This window comes from Herpailurus yagouaroundi, unplaced genomic scaffold (genome assembly GCF_014898765.1).
Source record: "Herpailurus yagouaroundi ecotype Mexico unplaced genomic scaffold, PumYag 161, whole genome shotgun sequence".
NCBI classification, from domain to species: Eukaryota; Metazoa; Chordata; class Mammalia; order Carnivora; family Felidae; genus Herpailurus; species Herpailurus yagouaroundi.
The window spans coordinates 6,318,097-6,335,971 of record NW_024412402.1 but is presented as its reverse complement, the minus strand read 5'-3'; the positions used below and the strand labels follow the sequence as shown (position 1 = coordinate 6,335,971).

The 17,875-nt window shown below is 41.0% G+C and overlaps 1 protein-coding gene and 1 long non-coding RNA gene across 8 annotated transcripts in view; one reads left to right on the top strand and one right to left on the bottom strand.

Moving 5' to 3' along the window:
• Positions 1-17,869, bottom strand: part of LOC121035408 (uncharacterized) — a 39,800-nt gene extending 21,931 nt beyond the window's left edge. For 3 of the 6 annotated variants that reach the window (XR_005792866.1, XR_005792869.1, XR_005792868.1), the window contains exons 1-3: positions 17,107-17,869; positions 15,889-15,949; positions 11,586-11,704 (exon numbers count right to left, since the gene is read on the bottom strand). This is a non-coding gene — a long non-coding RNA (uncharacterized LOC121035408). Of the gene's footprint in view, positions 1-1,371; positions 4,433-11,585; positions 11,705-15,888; positions 15,950-17,106 lie in introns of those variants that run through there. The other 3 variants (XR_005792865.1, XR_005792867.1, XR_005792864.1) reach the window with 3 other exon arrangements.
• The window catches only part of USP28 (ubiquitin specific peptidase 28), a 67,661-nt gene continuing 67,267 nt past the window's right edge, over positions 17,482-17,875 (top strand). For both annotated transcript variants that reach the window (XM_040483059.1, XM_040483063.1), the window contains exon 1: positions 17,482-17,500. In XM_040483059.1, the coding sequence (XP_040338993.1) occupies positions 17,498-17,500 (3 nt within the window). In that variant the 5' untranslated portion in view covers positions 17,482-17,497. The remainder of the gene's footprint in view (positions 17,501-17,875) is intronic.

Genomic DNA, 17,875 nt, shown 5'->3' with positions numbered 1-17,875 from the left:
CATCATGTTGGCAAACTACTCTCAAACGGTTGGGGGCGGGATTCATTTTACTATTCTCCCAGTCTTGCTGTGTATTTGAAAATATTTCAGAAAAAAAAAAAAAAGAAATGTAACCTGGTAGTAAAAATTTGATACAAACTTATGGAAAGTTTAGAAACATCCTTGAAAGAGGATGGCCAGATAAATGGGGCTTTATCAAGAGATCCGATCACCAAAGACTGATCTGGCCACCAAAGTCCCAGAACTTTCCATGAGGAGAAAAGCAAGCTGCAGACAGACACATCTATGTACCTGGCACTTTTTATGGGAAGGCGACACAGAAGCTTCCCTTTATGCAAAGGTTTAATCGCGATGATGATCGGCATTACATTCTTGCCACACATTTTATTTTAGCAAGCCATGGTAAGTCAGACCTTCTGGGATATGCTTTCCCCTCCCTTTTCTTCTGACTTCCTCATGTACCCATCTGTTACTGGAAGGCCACTGCTAATGATGTGTAATACAGGTACATTACAACCTTCATTAGCTAATTTAACAACAGTCTGGTGATCCTGCCCATTACAGCTCTTTATTGGCTGATGAATTCTGCCAAGATGGGAACGGTTTTGTGTGACTGACTTGTTTTCAAAATAGTTTGTACACAGACGCTTCCCCATCTTTCCTTGATCGCCTTGCTCTGTATCACCAAATGGCTCAGATATTTGTTTTTCCAATCTTACTGTCCTGTCTGGATTTAGTTTGTTTACTTGGTGCCTTTAGATTTGGTATCTCTTCCCTGTTCTTTTTTTTTTTTTCATGAAAATTTAATTTTTCATGAAATTTTTCAGGAAAATGGTCTCTTCTCACTCATTAATACAGTACTTTTTATCCATTACTCAAAGATCTCACCACACCCCTCTAAGCTATTTAGGAAGGATGAATGTGAGGTGAACCCCGTTCAGGCCTTTCAAGCAGATCAGTGTATTAAAACGAAAAAAATGGAATTGTCAGAAGCTAAGCATTCAGCCTTCTTAAAATATCAGCTAAGAAAAAGACTTAGTAATCTGAGGTTTGAATCTGTTGTTTCTTGAATGCAGTCTAGGGTCAGGCCTGTCACTAAGAGGCTACCTAGAGATGTATTTCTCTCAGAAGTCCCATCGCCACATTCCCAGGAGCCCTTGCACTTTGTCTCTCCACTATTTCCAAGTAAGATACAACACCTCTTAGCTGGACCAGTGTCTTTTGGAAGGAGGAGGGGGAGAGGTTTTATTATGCAAACATAATAAGAAGTGTTTATTATGCAAACAGCAACTGAGTTATGTGTCCTTTAAGACTACTAAATAGTTTTTAATTACTGCTATATCAGTAAATCCCATAAATATGCAAATGCAATTAGTTCACAAAACAGACCTTAAATATCTTTATTCCTCTCCAACAAAATTCTTTGAAGTTAATCACTAACTCTCTTTGTTCACTCTCTTGGCAGTTGTGCTAACATTGACAGGAATTTTGACAGATGTACATATTCAGGGGAAACCACATTTTCTGAGCACATCTGGTCAGGCTGGAGCAGAAAAGTAGAAATGGACACTCTAGCCGAAATCAAATATTTAATGAGTACAGTCCCATGTGAAACTTCTTTTACTCTATAGCATTATCCTCTGAAATAAATATCAAGGTAACCACTGGGACACCACTTCAAGTACAAAGCCGCACTCAACATTTGATTTTCTTCTGGCTCAGAATTTCATTTTTAATAACGACGCACATTTTCTCCTGGTCCTTAAAAATGAATGAATGAATAAATGAACGAATGAACGAACGAACGGACGAAGGAACAGAGGAATAGTATCCCCCATGACCCTGGCCCTTCCTGGCTATGTGACATGGTTTTCTATGGGAAGTCATGGAACACAGGAGTAAGTTTCCCAGGCTTTGGAATCTGACACATCTCAGTTGCCCTCCCAGCCCCATCACTTGCTAGATGCTCATGGCCGTGGTCAAATTGCTTACTGTTTTTAAGCTTCAGTTTTCACATCTGTAAAAAGGGTATAATAGGCTCTGTTTAGTTTTCTATGGCAACAAAACAAATCCCTACACACTTAGCAGCTTAAAACCAAACTCGTTTGTGAGCTCATGGTTCTGTAAGTCAGAAACCCAGGTACAGCTTGAATGGGTTCTCTGCTCAGGGCCTTAGAGGGGGAAGTCATGGTGGTATACTAGAAATGGCTCTTACTGCATCAAAAGGGCCAACTGTGTACATCCCTTCCCAACTCTGTTCAGTGACATCAGGTTAGTAGCTTGAGAGCAGCCATGATGGGAATGTCTGCCACACAGACGTTGGACATCGGCAAACACTACCAGTCAGCGCTCCTCCCACCAGCTGGCTACCAAACACCTGCTAGTGTGCTATGGCCCACTCCCTTGAACTTCCAGGGTCTCACAGATACCTCCTACATTATGGCATTTATGCAAGTATTATTGTGACCTTCCTGTCTCTTCCAGAATCCTGTGGATTCTTTGAAGGTAGAGCACTGTACCTAATTCATCTTTGTTTCTCCAGCACAGAGCTTGGCACCTAGTGAGTACTCATTAAATACATAAGGAGGATGGAACAAAGAGAGGGAGGGAAGAATTAACAGACGGGCAGAAAAGAAGTTTGGTTTACGCAAGAAAGAGGACACACCAAAAGGGATGAGGTTTTTCACAACCATACCCAATATGCTGTCCTTCCTCCACCATCTCAGAAAGGATGGGCGGGAACGATGACTCGGGTTCAGAGCAAGATCGCTTTTGGCGGGTTTGGTCCAGAGCCAGCCAGCAAGCCATGCAAAGGATACACACTGGATCCAGACACGGGGAGTTCATGCCTCTTTGATTCTCTCAGAGGGTGCTAAAATTCAGGGGTCTCACAGTCACCTGGAGAGAGATGTCCGTCCCCCAGCCCCCCCCAAAAAAAACTAGAGGAACATGGGATCACATGGTTTGCTGCTTCTTGTCATGCCTCTGAGGACATCGGTTCCAGGACGCTGCTTCAACTGCCATGTAAGGCAGGTGGTCTTAGTAATCTGCATCGTCCAGGCCTTCTGCACACATTATGGGCCTTGAAGTCTTGCTGTGCCAGCTCTGGGCATCTCTGGATCTGTGGCGCACTGCAGGACCCAGGGCTTCTCCCTTTAGGCCCATTTAGAACTTTTCTGTGGAGAGACCACGGTCAACCACAGCAGCCAGTAAGATATTCTGGTTCGGGTCTAAATTTCTGGATATTTCCAACTCTGCTGCGGACTCAAGATGGGGCAAGGGCTTTGACCTGCTGGAGCCTGTTTTATTTATCCAGCCATCCATGTGCTCACTATGTGGGAGTTGTGGTGGACACTGGGGAATATAAAGAAAGTTCAAGGAACTTGGAATAGAGGTGATAGATAAGAAACACTGAGCACACAATGAGATAAACACTAGCTAGCTGGTAAGTGAACTCGGGACAATGGAAGCAAAAAGAGGAGCCAGACTTGGGGTGGGGTGAGAAGAGGGGTTTCACAAATAGCATTTGTGTTGGGAAAAGGCGAGGGCAGGAAGAGTGGAACTCCCAGCAGAAGGAATAAGGTAGGAAAAGGCCGAATGGTATCTTCCCTGGGACTGCAAGCCTCCTTTTGTAAAACTGGGGAGCAGACAGAACACAGGTTTCTACCTGAACCATCCTAATTGCCCAAAGAAAGGCCAGTCGCTTTAAACATAAACACATGAAATGAAGTAAAAGAAAAGAAAATTAGGGAGCAGATAATTCTAGACTCACAAGATGAGCGGATTAACACATTCATGTTGCAAAGTGTTGAGGGAGGAATAAAACAGAAAAGGGAAATATTGTATAAGTCTGTATAAGTGCCGTTATTATAAAGCTATCTCTAAATGGTCTGTGGCAATTATTCTAAAATGCACAACAGCTGTATTTGTCCCCTTTCTGCCACTGCTGAAATTTACACTGTCATTGCTCCAGGAGGATGGCTTGGCACTAATAACAGGCTGGCTGACTATGGCTGGAGTGTGACAGACCTCTAGTTAGAGCCCTTAAAGAGGAGAGAGGAGTGGGAAAATGAAAAGCACAGTGGAAGCCAAAGTAGATGTAGTCAGAGCACCGCCTTGTGGCAGCCACTGCACCTGCAGCTCCAGGGAACATCCATCCAACCTATTGTCCGTCGTACTTTACTGTTCACGTTTCCACAGCTTGAAAGTCATGCCATGCCTCTATTCATGCCTCTTGTCTTCTTTGCTCTAAACATTCCTCTCCAGGTTCCCCAACACCAATTCATCTAATCTATTTCTACTTTGCTTGCAACTGTCAACAAATTCCTCTTTGCTTACTTCCTTACTCTTCCTTCTCCAAACTCTTGGTCCCAGGAGCACCCAAGTTTCCCAGTGATTCAGTGATGTTTGAAGAGGTAGTTTCTCTTTCTCCCTAAGAGTGGAAATAAAGAAAGCCTTGGCTCTGAATATAACTTCTGAAATGTTATAAAAAGTATTATTAAAAACCATATAAGGGCGTCTGGGTGGCTCTGTTAGTTGAGCGTCCGACTTCAGCTCAGGTCATGATCTCACGGTTTGTGGGTTCGAGCCCCATGTCGGGCTCTGTGCTGACAGCTCAGAGCCTGGAGCCTGCTTCCAATTCTGTGTCTCCCTCTCTCTGTCTCTGCCCCTCCCCCATGCATTCTCTCTCTCTCTCTCTCTCTCTTTCTCTCCCCCTCCCTCCCTCAAAAATAAACATTAAAAAAATAAGAGATGAATTTAAAAATTTTTTTAGTGTTTATTTATTTTTTGAGAGAAAGTGACAGAGTGTGAATGGGGGAGGGGCAGAGAGAGAGGGAGACACAGAATCTGCAGCAGGCTCCAGGCTCTGAGCTGTCAGCAAAGAGCCTGATGCAGGACTCGAACCCATGAACCCTGAGATCATGACCTGAGCCAAAGTTGGATGCTCAACCAACTGAACGACCTAGGAGCCCCAAAACCAATAAAGAATTTCAATGTTATAAAGGTCTACCTTTTCTAGAATGTCATATAGTTAGAATCATACAGTATGTAGCCATTTCAGAATCAGACTTGTAAATACAGAGAACTGATGGTTGCCAGATGGGTGGGTTTGGGGGTCGGGCAAAATAGGTGAAGAGGAGTGGGAGATACAGGCTTCCAGTTATGGAGTGAATAAGCCACCAGAATAAAAGGCACAGCATAAGGAACATAGTCAATGGTATTGTAATAGCAATGTATCAGGATGTATCAGGACAGACCAGTAGCCACACTTGTGAACACAGCATAACATATAAACTTTTTGTATCACTATGTTGTACATATGAAACTAATGTAACATTGTGTGTCTATTATACTTAAATAAAACAAAATAAAACTATGCATTTTCTCTAAGCACTAGGTTAGGGGCATTACACAAATTTTGATATATTGTATATTCATTACTTTTCTGTCTTAAATATTTTCTAACCTCGTGATTTTTCTTGCCCCACAGATTATTTAGAAGTAAGTTGTTTATTTTAAAATTTGGGATGTCTTTCTAGATATTGTATGATCTTCCTCGACTTATGATGAGGTTACATCCCCATGAACCCATCATAAGCCGAAAATATCATCAAGCAGAAAATGCATTTAATACACCTAACTTACCAAACAAAATAGCTTAGCCTACCTGACCTTAGCTGGGCTCACAACACTTACATTAGCCTACAGTGGGAGAAATTCATCTAGCGCAAAGCCTATTTTATAATAAAGTTTAATCTCTCATATAATTTACTCAATACTATACTGAAAGTGAAAACCCGAAACCAGAATGGTTGCATGGGTATAGAATGGTTGTAGGTGGATCAATCGTCGACCCTGGCGACCACGTGGCTGACTGGGCACGGTGGCACAAAGCTGCTGCCCAGTGTCACAACAGAGAACCATACTGTACAGCAACAGCTCAGGAAAAGATCAAAATTCAAAATTCATAGTGGTTTCTAATGAATGTGTATCACTTTTGCACCATTGTGAGGTTGAAAAATTGTAAGTGGGATCTTCAAAAGTTGGGGACCATCTGTACTGTTCTTGACTTGCAATTTAATTTTGTTGTGGTAAAAGAACATATTTGATGATTTCAATAATCTTATTTTGATTGAGAGCTGTTTTGTGGGTTAGCATATGATTTGTTGTAAAAGCACCATGTGTACTGAAAGGAAGGTGCAGTCTGACATCATTGGATGTAACATTCCATGAATAACAATTAGATCAAGGTGGTAGATAGTGTTGTTTGGGTTATATTTTTGCGGTTCTTTTCTGTCTCTTGTTGTACCACTTCCTGTGGGGTGTTAAAACCTCCTACTACCATTGTGGAATTGTCCATTTCTTCTTTTTATTCTTTCAATTTTTGCTTCATGCATTTTAGGAGCTCTGTTATTAGCCACATACACATTGACCCACATTTATGAATATCACGTCTTCTTGATGAATCCATGTATCCATCATTATAAAATGGCCCTGTTTCTGATAATACTCTTTGCCACAGGTCTGTTTTGTCTGATATTAATAACCACTGTGGCCTTTCCATGCTTATTTACATGCTTTAACAGGATACCACAGACTGGTTGGCTTAAAAATAACAGGAACTTATTTCTCACCATTCTCGGGGCTGGAAGTCTAAGGTCAGGGTGTAAGCATGATCAAGTTCTGGTGAGGGACCTCTTCAGGGTTGCAGGTTGCTGGCTTCTTGTATCCTCATATAATGGAAAGGGGACTAGAGAACTCTCTGGGGCCATAATATATAATAAGGGCATTAATTTCATCATGAGGGCTCCACCTTCATGACCTAATCACCCCCCAGAAGGCCTCACTTCCTAATTGGGGGTTAAGATTTCAATATATGAATGGGGGGGGGGTGGAAACAAACATTCAGTCCATGGCACATGGTATGTCTTCTCTTTCCATCTATTTGCTTTCAGCCTACATGTGTGTTTATATTTAAAGCATATCTCTTACATGTAGCATATTTGGGTCTTCTTTTTCATTTCATTTTGTTAATTTCTGCCTTTTAATTGGAATATTTGATCCACTAATATTTAATGTAGTTTTTGATACGTCTGGATTTAAGTTACCCATTTTATTATTTGTATTTTATATTCTTTTTTAAAAAAAACTCCTCCGGGGCGCCTGGGTGGCTCAGTCGGTTAAGTGGCCGACGTCGGCTCAGGTCATGATCTTGCAGTCCGGGAGTTCGAGCCCCACGTTGGGCTCTGTGCTGACAGCTCAGAGCCTGGAGCCTGTTTCAGATTCTGTGTCTCCCTCTCTCTGACCCTCCCCTGTTCATGCTCTGTCTCTCCCTGTCTCAAAAATAAATAAAACATTAAAAAAAAAATTTAAAAAAAAAAATAAATAAATAATTAAAAAACTCCTCCTTTTCTGCCTACTTTTGGATTTTAACTTTTTAAAAATTTTAAATGTTTATTTATTCTTTAAATAGGGAGAGAGAGAGAGAGAGAGAGAGACAGAGCACGAGCGAGGGAGAGCAGAATGGGCGACAAAGAATGTGAAGCAGGCTCCAGGCTCCAAGCTGTCAGCACAGAACCTGACACAGGTCTCAAACTCACAAACCACGAGATCATGACCTGAGCTGAAGTTGGATGCTTAACCGAATAGGTCACCCAGGCACCCCTGGATTTTTTTGGTTTTTAATAAAGATTACCTATTGGCTTTTTAGCTATACTCTTTGCACAACTCTTTTTAGTGGTTATACTAGAAATTAAAATAAACGTTGTTCACACAGTCTACTTTTCAAGTTACTACAGCACTTTCCCATCAAATGTAGTTACCATGCAATCATTTGGTTCCATTTACTGGCCCCTGCCATCACCATGCTCCGGTGTGTCATGTGTTACATCTAAATAGATACACCCCACAAGACAGTGTGAGAGTTCTTCCTTTACACAATACGTACCCTACTATAAAGCCAAGTCAATGACTTTTTCATTTCAAATACTGAATGTTTAAGCTTGATTTTTTTTTCATTTTGTTATTACGTTTTATAATTATCTGTGGAGGTTCTTCCATTTTGCTTACTACAAGTATGGTTTTCTTTACTTCACGGAGCTTAGTTATCACAGACACTTTAATGTTCTTGTCTAATGGATTCTAACATCTTCATCTGGCCTGTCTTTTCTCTTGGTAAGTGGTCATATTTTCCTGGTTCTTTATATATCAAGTAATTTGGGATTGTATTCCTACATATTATGTTTGTTTTTAATGTTTTTTTATTTTTTTGAGAAAGAGAGAGAGAGCAAGAGAGAGGGAGGGTTGGGATATAGACAAAGGGAGACACAGAATCGGAAGCAGGCTCCAGGCTCCAAGCTGTCAGCACAGAGCCCGACGCAGGGCTTGAACCCATGAACTGTGACATCATGACCTGACCTGAAGTCAGACGTTTAACCAACTGAGCCACCCAGGTGCCCCCTTATATATTATGTTTTACCGAGACTCTCAATTCTCTGTCTAAAGGATGGAGAGGGTGTGTGTGTGTGTGTGTGTGTGTGTGTGTGTGTGTAACCTCTTTCTCCAATGAATGTCGATGTTTTTGTGCTTTGGCAGCGAATTAATTTGGTGAGACTCAAACTGCAAACTGTCTCTTTTGGACACAGGCAACAGCTCAAAGCTCATCTGATTTCTTCTGTCCTTTTTGAGGTGCTTTGCGGCTGGTGGAAGGGTCAGCCAGAGACGTGGTTAGACTCTGCACAAAAACCTGGGGATCTTTTTCTCTACCTCTCTCCTCTTCACAATTCCCTCCCTTTCTTTTGGGTTGCCATGTTTGTCCTAAACTCTAGTTTTTGGTTCCTCAGGCCAGAAGCCTGGTTGGTTTTCCACTAGCACTTCAACCACCGTGTGTCATGTTGTGACTATGGTCCGTTATCTGAGTAAAGCTGAAATACTGGGGCACACAGTATTTTGTTGGACCTTTCTGCCACGTTACGACTCCCTTTTGAAACCTCTATTCAAGCTCCAGATACTTCAGGTACTTTTTATTTTGCCCAGACTTTGTAACTGTTATCTGTTAGACAGCAGATTTGTTAAGATCTTAATCCTCCATACCAAAAGCAACATTCTTGATTAATTTATTTTATAAATTAAAAAAAAATTTTTTTAATGTTTATATCTGAGAAAGAGATGGAGAGAGAGTGCACAAGTAGGGGAGGGGCAGGGAGAGAGAGAGAGACAGAGAATCCGAAGCAGGCTCCAGGCTCTGAGCTGTCAGCACAGAGCCCGATGTGAGGCCCGAACTCCCAAACTGTGAGATCATGACCTGAGCTGAAGTCGGACACTTAATGGGCTGAGCCACCCAGGCGCCGCTTGATTAATTTATTTTAAAAAGCAACACAGAGAGGTTCCTGGGTGGCTTAGTCAGGTGGGTGTGGAACTCTTGATTTCAGCTCAGGTCATGATCTCATGGTTCACGAGTTCAAGTCCCATGTCGAGCTCCATGTTGATGGTGTGGAGCATGCTTTGGATTCTCTCTCTCCTCTCTCTCTGCTCCTTCCCTGTGCATGCACATATGCTAACTTTTTCTCTCTTAAAATAAACTCAAAAAAAGGCAATACTATCTCAGCAACATAAAAAGAAAATAAATATAACTTGTTATGGACTGAACGTAATCATCAAAATCACAATTATTAATTACTAAGTTTTCAAATCTGAAGAAAAATAAATAAGAACTACAAGTAACAATGAATTACATAACTTCTGTAAAAAAATGAAAGTATTTTCAGTCTGTCATTTATAAGAGGGAAAATGAGTTCTAGTAGCTGTTACAAACCAAGATAAGGGCTTACATTGTATATACATACCACATCTTCTTTAGTCATCGTTCAATGGACATTTGGGCTCTTTCCATAATTTGACTATTGTTGATAGTGTTGCTATAAATATTGGGGTACATGTGCCCCTTCGAATCAGCATTTTTCCATCCTTTGGATAAATACCTAGTAGTGCAATTACTGGGTCATAGGATAGTTCTATTTTTAATTCTTTGAGGAACCTCCATACTGTTTTCCAGAGTGGCTGCACCAGTTTGCATTCCCATCAACAGCGCAAAAGTGTTCCCCTTTCTCCACATCCTCGCCAACACCTGTTGTTTCCTGAGTTGTTCAGTTTAGCCACTGTGACCAGTGTGAGGTGGCTTTGATTTACATTTCTCTGATGATGAGTGATGTTAAGCATCTTTTCATGTGTCTGTTGGCCACCTGGATGTCTTCTTTGGAAAAGTATCTATTCATGTCTTCCACCCATTTCTTCACCGGATTATGTGGTTTTGGGTTGTTGAGCTTGATATGTTCTCTATAGATTTTGGATACCAATGCTTTATCCAATATATCCTTTGCAGATATCTTCTCCCATTCTGTCTGTTGCCTTTTAGTTCTACTGATTGTTTCCTTTGCTGTGCAGAAGCTTTTTATCGTCTATGCAATGGAATATTACTCAGTGATCAAAAAGAATAAAATTTTGCCATTTGCAACATGGATGGAACTAAAGTATTATTATGCTAAGCAAATTAATTAAGTCAGAGAAAGACAAATACCATATGATTTCACGCACATGTGGAATTTAAGAAACAAAACAGATGAGCATAGGGGAAGGGAAGGAAAAATAACATAAAAACAGAGAGGAAGGCAAACCATAAAAGACTCTTAAGTACAGATAATAAACTGAGGGTTGCTGGAGGGGAGGTCGGTGGGGGGGGATGGGCTAAATGGGTTATGGGCATTAAGGAGGGCACTTGTTGGGATGAGTGCTGGGTGTTATATGGGAGTGATGAATGGGCTCTACTCCTGAAACCAACACTACACTAACGGGAATTTAAATTAAAAAAAAAAAAAAAGGTAAGGGCTTATAACACCAAAGCTTCAGATTTTTAGTCTTTATGATAACCAAGACAGAGATTCCCAAATAATGTGTGTCCATGGTGGGGGGGAAGCCAAAATATACACCATATATGGCTTTTCTAGTATGGTTAAATACTAAGAATGAATTCCTAGACAAGAAAAGAAACAAAAACATCACTTTTGTTAAACTTTTGCTTCAATAAGTGCTCCTTCCCCAACCAGGAACCTCTAGCACTGGCTCTGAACAGGCAGGCTTCCTTGGTAATGTCCACAAAGTGACAGAAAGGGGCTCTTGACCCTATTCAGTTTGAGCAGTGCAAATTTTTTTATAAAAATCAAAACTTATTTAAGTGTCACTTCATAATGCGGAAAGTATTTTCATTACGTTCTCCCAGCGAGGTCACAACCAGATCATGGACCTGCTCTCCATGACCAAGCCAGAGTGTTGGTCTGGCTGCTATTCCATTCTCTTTGTCTTGCCAATGAATTAATGAGCTTTAACATATGACAATAATTGTGGGGATCACTGTTCCTCTTTTCATAAAGTTAAGGGAACCAAATTTGAGAATCCTCTACTTCAAATAACATGACTAGTAATTTCGAGCTAAGTAACTTTTCCAAATCTTTTTACTCCTTGGTACTAGAGAATCTTGATTTGCACAGACCAGCTCTCTGAACTGCCAGCCCAAAGCACGCACTACGTACCTGTCCTCCTGAACACAACTGATGTCCCCTCTATGGAGTGGCGGCTCCTCAGAAAAATGGCTCAAGAGTCCACTCTATTCAGGACACTGTCTTCCTTTGGTTTTCACTTTCTGGTTACTCTGGAGAAGTGGAAGAGACAATAAATACTCCAACAAACCACTGTTTCCAAATTTTAAAGTTGTTCCCTTCAACATTCCAGGTCTAAATAAAATTCTAAAACTCTCTTCTCTCATGGGAAGAAAAAAATCCCACAAAAGCAAAAACAAAAACCCATTCAACTTCTGCCCCCCTCTGGCAGAAACCATCAAATATTTTACCCCCTTTTAACTCTACGTTGTCTCCTTTCTCTTCCAGGATGGCTCTCAGGCACCTCTAGGCCTTAAATGCCACAGAGGATGGCTTACAAAACTGAAAAAGCTACCCAGTCCCTTAAGGGCAAGGGTCTCCAGGCAGTGATCCCACCCACCTTCAATGGGGTGCCCTCTACTCCCTCTGGCTATGTTCTTTAGAAATAGATGAACCAGTTCTTATTAATGATACATACTTAATCAGACAGGGCTAGAGATTTGCATTTTAGTTATATCTGAAAGACTTTGGGTTATACTACGGTGAGATTCTCTAGGAATTGCTTACTTTCAAGATAAACTGCTCCGTAGTAGGATGACGAGACAATTTAACATCCAATCCTAGAAGTTTGAGGAAGGAAAAGCTACCAAAAATCATTCCGGGGAAAACAGGGGGTAAACCGTAATTGCCTCAGGCAAACTGGGACCTGTGGTTAACTCCACCTATAACTAGTCTTTAATGGCCTGCCAAGACTCCCATTGTCTTACTCTGCTTTCTCTGTCAACTCAGTTCAGGTAACACCCCCTCCGAGAAATCTTTACAGGCTGTTTCTTCTTCATCTTTCCTGGGTTTCTTTAAGCCAAAATCTTATATTTTACCTCAGCCTATAGAAAGAGAGCTAGACTGCTTAGCTTAGAATCATGGCTCCCGTCTTTATAGGAGAAAAGTCTTGGGCAAAGTACTTTACCTTTCTGTGATGGTTTCTTCACTTGTAAAGGAGGTATTAATAATAACAGCATTTAGTAGGGTCTCATGAGGATTAGTTCATACTTGCAAAGCACTCAGGACACCACCTAGCCTATAAGTGCTCAGTGAAGTTATTACTTCCTCTAAAAATGTTCTGTTTTCTTCCAAGGTCAAGTTATCAGATCAGTAAAAACAAATTCTGGTATTTTGAGGAGGAAGATTTTTCACTTCAATGGGGCCCTGGGTGAAAACATTAAGTCACCTTAAGTTACAATTTATGCTTCTAGTACTTGCTGCATTATACAAACTTCTATTTTTTTTTTCCTGGGTAGCTTTCTGGTTTTTATCTTAAATGATATTTTCGGTTTCTGTAGGAGGCCACAACTTTGACACAGAAGTCTTTCCCCAAATCTTGAAGCTAAAGAGGAAAATGTTTTATAAAATAGAATTTCTAGCTCATTGGACATCATCTAAAATATGGATTTGGGGCACACTCTGCATAAAAAGGAATGGTAATATTTTTCATTTATCTTGGTGATAGTTCAAATTATAATTCCAGAGAATTTTTTTAATGTCTATTTTTTTAAGAGAGACACACACACACACACACACACACACACACACACACACACACACACAGTGTGAGCGGGGGAGGGGCAGAGAGCGTGAGAGGGAGACACAGAATCTGAAGCAGGCTCCACACTGTGAGCTCCAGCACAGAGCCTGACTCGGGGCTCGAACTCACAGACCGCGAGATCATGACGTGAGCCGAAGTGGGATGCTTAACCGACGGAGCCACGCAGGGGACCCTAATTTCAGAGAATGTTAAATTTCTGCCTCATGCATCAGCCGGCATTCAAAAGGGTAACCTGCAAACTACAGAGACTTTTCTCAATATTTTTTGAGGGCACGGAAACATCATTAGAGCAAGGATTGATAGGCTTTTCATTTTAAGTTTAATGTTCTTTTAAACTTTTGTATTACTGAGTAGTTAATAAAATTTATGTAAAATGATATAATGAACCCTCATGTAAATACCACTTGATTTATGAAACCAGAACATTAGGAGTACCTGTAAATTCCTTTATATGCCCGTTCCCTATCCCTTCCCTTCCCCTGTCTGTCCCTTCCCTTCCCATCCCTTCCTTCAGAGCTTCTAGTTCAAATTTTGTGTTTATAATATTCAGGCTTTCATTTGTAGTTTAACCATGTTTATCTCCCTAGATGATATATTATTTGATGGTTTTTGTAATTCATACAAATGGAATTACATTATGTGCCATCTTCTGTGATTTGCTTGATCCCCTACAGTACTATGTTCCTAAGATTCATCCATGATATTGCATAGCTGTAATTCACTCATTTTAACTGTTCTATAAAGTTCCATCGAATGACAACACAAAACAATTGATCAATTTTACCGTTGATATATTTAGGTTGACCCCTGCTTCATCTGCCATTAAAAGTGTTAAGAACATCTTACACATAGATCCTAACTAACACTAAGAATTGTTCTAGGATACATACTTAGGACACGCTGAATGTGAGGCACACACAACTTCAAATTTTAGTACTAGATGCCAAATTTTTCCAAAGTGGCTGTGCTAATTTACACTACCAGCGAGTGTGTAAGTGTTCTCCCATTGCTCCACATTCTTGACCACACTTGTAATTGTGGTATTTAAAAATTTTTGCCAACTGGATGCATGACATGGCATCTTTGTGGTCTTAATTCCTGTGTTCCTCATTATCAGTGAGTTTAAGCATCTTTTCAACTGCTTGGGTTTCCTTTTCTATCCAGCATCTGCACAGCGTTTGGCTGTTCCTTCTATTACACTGTCTCTTTTGTAAAGGTTTTTCACCTGGTCTGGATCATTGGTTCTCAACTGGAGAATATGCCCCTTAGGGAACGTTTTGCAAGGTCTGGAGACATTTGTGATGGTCATAGGTAGGCAGCAGAGAGCTACTGGCATCCAGTAGGGAGAGGCCAGAGATGATGCCACAACATCCTACAGTGCATTGCACAGGCCTCAAAACAAAGAGGTATCTGGCCCCAACATGTTAACAGTGCCAAGGTTTGGAAATTTTGTTCTGGATACTAATATGTTATCAGTTACATTGTTACAATTATTTTCTCCCAGTTTGTGGATTTTTTTTTTCATGGTACCTTTTAACGAAGAGAAATTCTTAATCTTTTGTTAACTTTTTTTTAATGTTTATTTATTTTTGAGACAGGGAGAGAGACAGAGCGTGAGTGGGGGAGGAGAAGAGAGAGACAGAGACACAGAATCTGGCTCCAGGCTTTGAGCTGTCAGCACAGAGTCCGACGCCAGGCTTGAACCCACGAACCATGAGATCATGACCTGAGCCGAAACCGGAACCTTAACTGACTGAGCCACCCAGGCGCCCTGAGAAATTCTTAATTTTAGCATTAATTAAAGTTACCAACTTTTCTTTTATGGTTTGTACTTTTGTATCTGATTTAAAGAAGTTCTCCTATCCTCAAAGTATAATCTCCAAATTGATGTTTAAAATTTTTTTAATTTTGCTTTTTTAAAGTCTTTAATCCACCTAAAACTGGTTTCTACTTATGATGTAAGCTAAGAGTCCAAAATTAATTTTTTATATGGATATCTAGTTGTCTGAGTACCATTTATGAAAAGTCCATCTGACGCCCACTGGTCTACAATGCTGGTTTGTCAAAAATCAAGTTTGCAGAAGTACGCTTATTTCTGGTTCTTTATTATCACCTCTCAATCTGGAAGCTAAAGTTATACTCACCTTCTTATAAAAGGAAAATTGAATCCCACAGGTTAAAGGCTTTCATGAATTCTGAAGAAAACAGATTTAAGATGTTTGTTTTATGTTTTTTTCTTTTTTAGTGTTTGTTTTCTAGAGAAACAAAAACAAGGAGATACGAGGTTGTTATTTTGCATACTAAGGCCAAATACCTGGAAAATGTAAATGAACTCATTCACCTTACTGAATGGGTAACAAACTACATTTGCCTACAATACACATTTCAGGAAGGCCAGAAATTCGTTTTTCAAGTAGCCAAAGAGAGCCTTTTCTGAGACACTTTCAGAACACCTATAATTTAACCTTGTAATTCATCTAATTATTTAATCTAGGGGTTATAACAGAAATATCCATACTGTTTCCAAAATAGTGAGAAAGGCCATTTTCCTAACTGCTAAGAAGCTGGCCTGTAAGGACATTTCTGACTAGATTGTTCCTGGAAAGGAATCCACTGCTCAGAGAACAGTCATACCTGTCAATCAGCCTCAGCCTTCAGCTCTCAGTTCCAGTTGCTCCAAAAACAGTGGCAGAAACTATTTACAGAGTGAAACAGAGAAGAAATAGAAGTATGCATTTCCGTCTTTCTCCTTTTTTCTTTTCCTAACACGTTCCCTTCATTCTTTTATTCCACAAGCTCCACACAAGTATTCAATAACACAAAATGGGATCATTTTATTACAATACAAATTCTATTTTGGGTTTGAAGTAAGTCACCAACAGAAATATAAATCCATTGATTCACAGAAAGTAACTTAGCATGGGGGCAAACAGTTTTCAGGTAAAGAAAAAAAATTCAATTTCTCCTTCAGGAAAATAGCCCCAAAACTATTATTCCCCTTTGAAATATGTCAATTACTTGCTATTGCCCCTCATTTTTTTTCCTGAACACTCTCGAAAGGATTATCAACTAATAATGTAATTATTCTGGAGCCCTCACGTATGGGTTTCAAGAAGGAATAAGAAAAGATTTTCTGTGGTGACAGCGCATGTTCCATGATGTCCATTTTTGATATTTGATCGCCATGAAACTTGCCAACTGATGGCCAAGCACTGACGCAGACTCTTCATTAAATACTCTGTTTGGACAGGGTGTCTCTAGCTGACTACCGTGTCCAAGATCAGGTGGTAGTTAAACACAAGGAGGCGAAGAGGATTTGTCAATCTAGAGCCCTCAAACTGGTTATATCGAATTTATTAGATCTGGAGTTCTGTTTACATCCACACAGCAGAAAGATGCTCAATCAAAATTCAGGGGCCTATTATTTACCAAATGGCCTGTATACACTTTTTTTTCCCCCAGAAACACGAGTATAGGAGGTGTCTGGTAGTTTTTCAAGGAAGTGTTCATGAATAAGTTACAGGTTTTCCACCCCATTTACTCCCATTAAACAAGCAATTTCCTAAAATGAATGTGCAAAGACAAACGAGTTGTTTCAGAGACATGGTCAAGACACACAGAAATAGAGCTTTCTGGTAACTTAGAAATTTGCGAAGCTGTAAATAAATCATACTGAGAAATCAACTTGTTTTGCCGTGACTCCAGGGTTGAGGCCATGAGCCTCAGGTGTGGAACTCATGGGGAAAAAAAAAAAAAGGCAAAGGCATAACCATAAAAGTCCTGCAAACATCAGACACACACACACAGTCCGCCTGTTGCACGTGGAAGATTCTGATCACTCTGTCAGTTTACCTGTCAGGGAAAGGGGAACCTCTGTGTCTCCAGGTGAAAAGCAGCAGCAGTCATGGCCCCGGGTCCTGTGAGTAGCCAGGTCTCCGACAGGAACTGCTCCTGTTCTGCACCTGTTTCCTGGTGCCACAAGCTGGGCTCATCGGCAGACTAGAAAGGCCTGCAGGTGAAACATCACAATCACATGGGCAACAACGCCAGGAGCACAGGGGGAAAGGCCACGATCCACACCAAATTCACACCCAAGATACTGCCAGAGGCCCAGATCAGGAAAATGGCATAACCATACCGCTAAAAAAGGGCTCTTCCACACCAGGCCTCTACTGAGATTTGGGACAGCCAAATGGGTGCCAACCAAACGGCGGTCAGTGATAACACGTGAATAATGTGAAACATGGTTAGTAGTTAGGATTTCCACCAAACTGTTGAAAATGCAATTTCAGATTGGGGGAGGCACTGAGTTCTTAATACGCCGTCAGGAGCAGCTGGCTCGGGCTTAACCAAATAGATTGGAATTCTAGTTTGAACTCCAGAAAACCGCAAAGGGGACAACGCGGAAACTCACTCCCCACGCCCAGGTGTGTGCGGGTGCTGGGCAGCAGGGATGAGGGGGTCTGGCCCGTCTGGGTAGTTCTGGCCAGACCACGGCGCTCGGCCTCCGCCTCTCCCTGCAAACGACGGGTAACCCCTCCAGCGCCTGGACTCCCAAGCGACTCTACTGCCAGGTGGGAAACCGCCCAGAGCGCGGGCTCCAGACAGCTTCCCGAGGCCG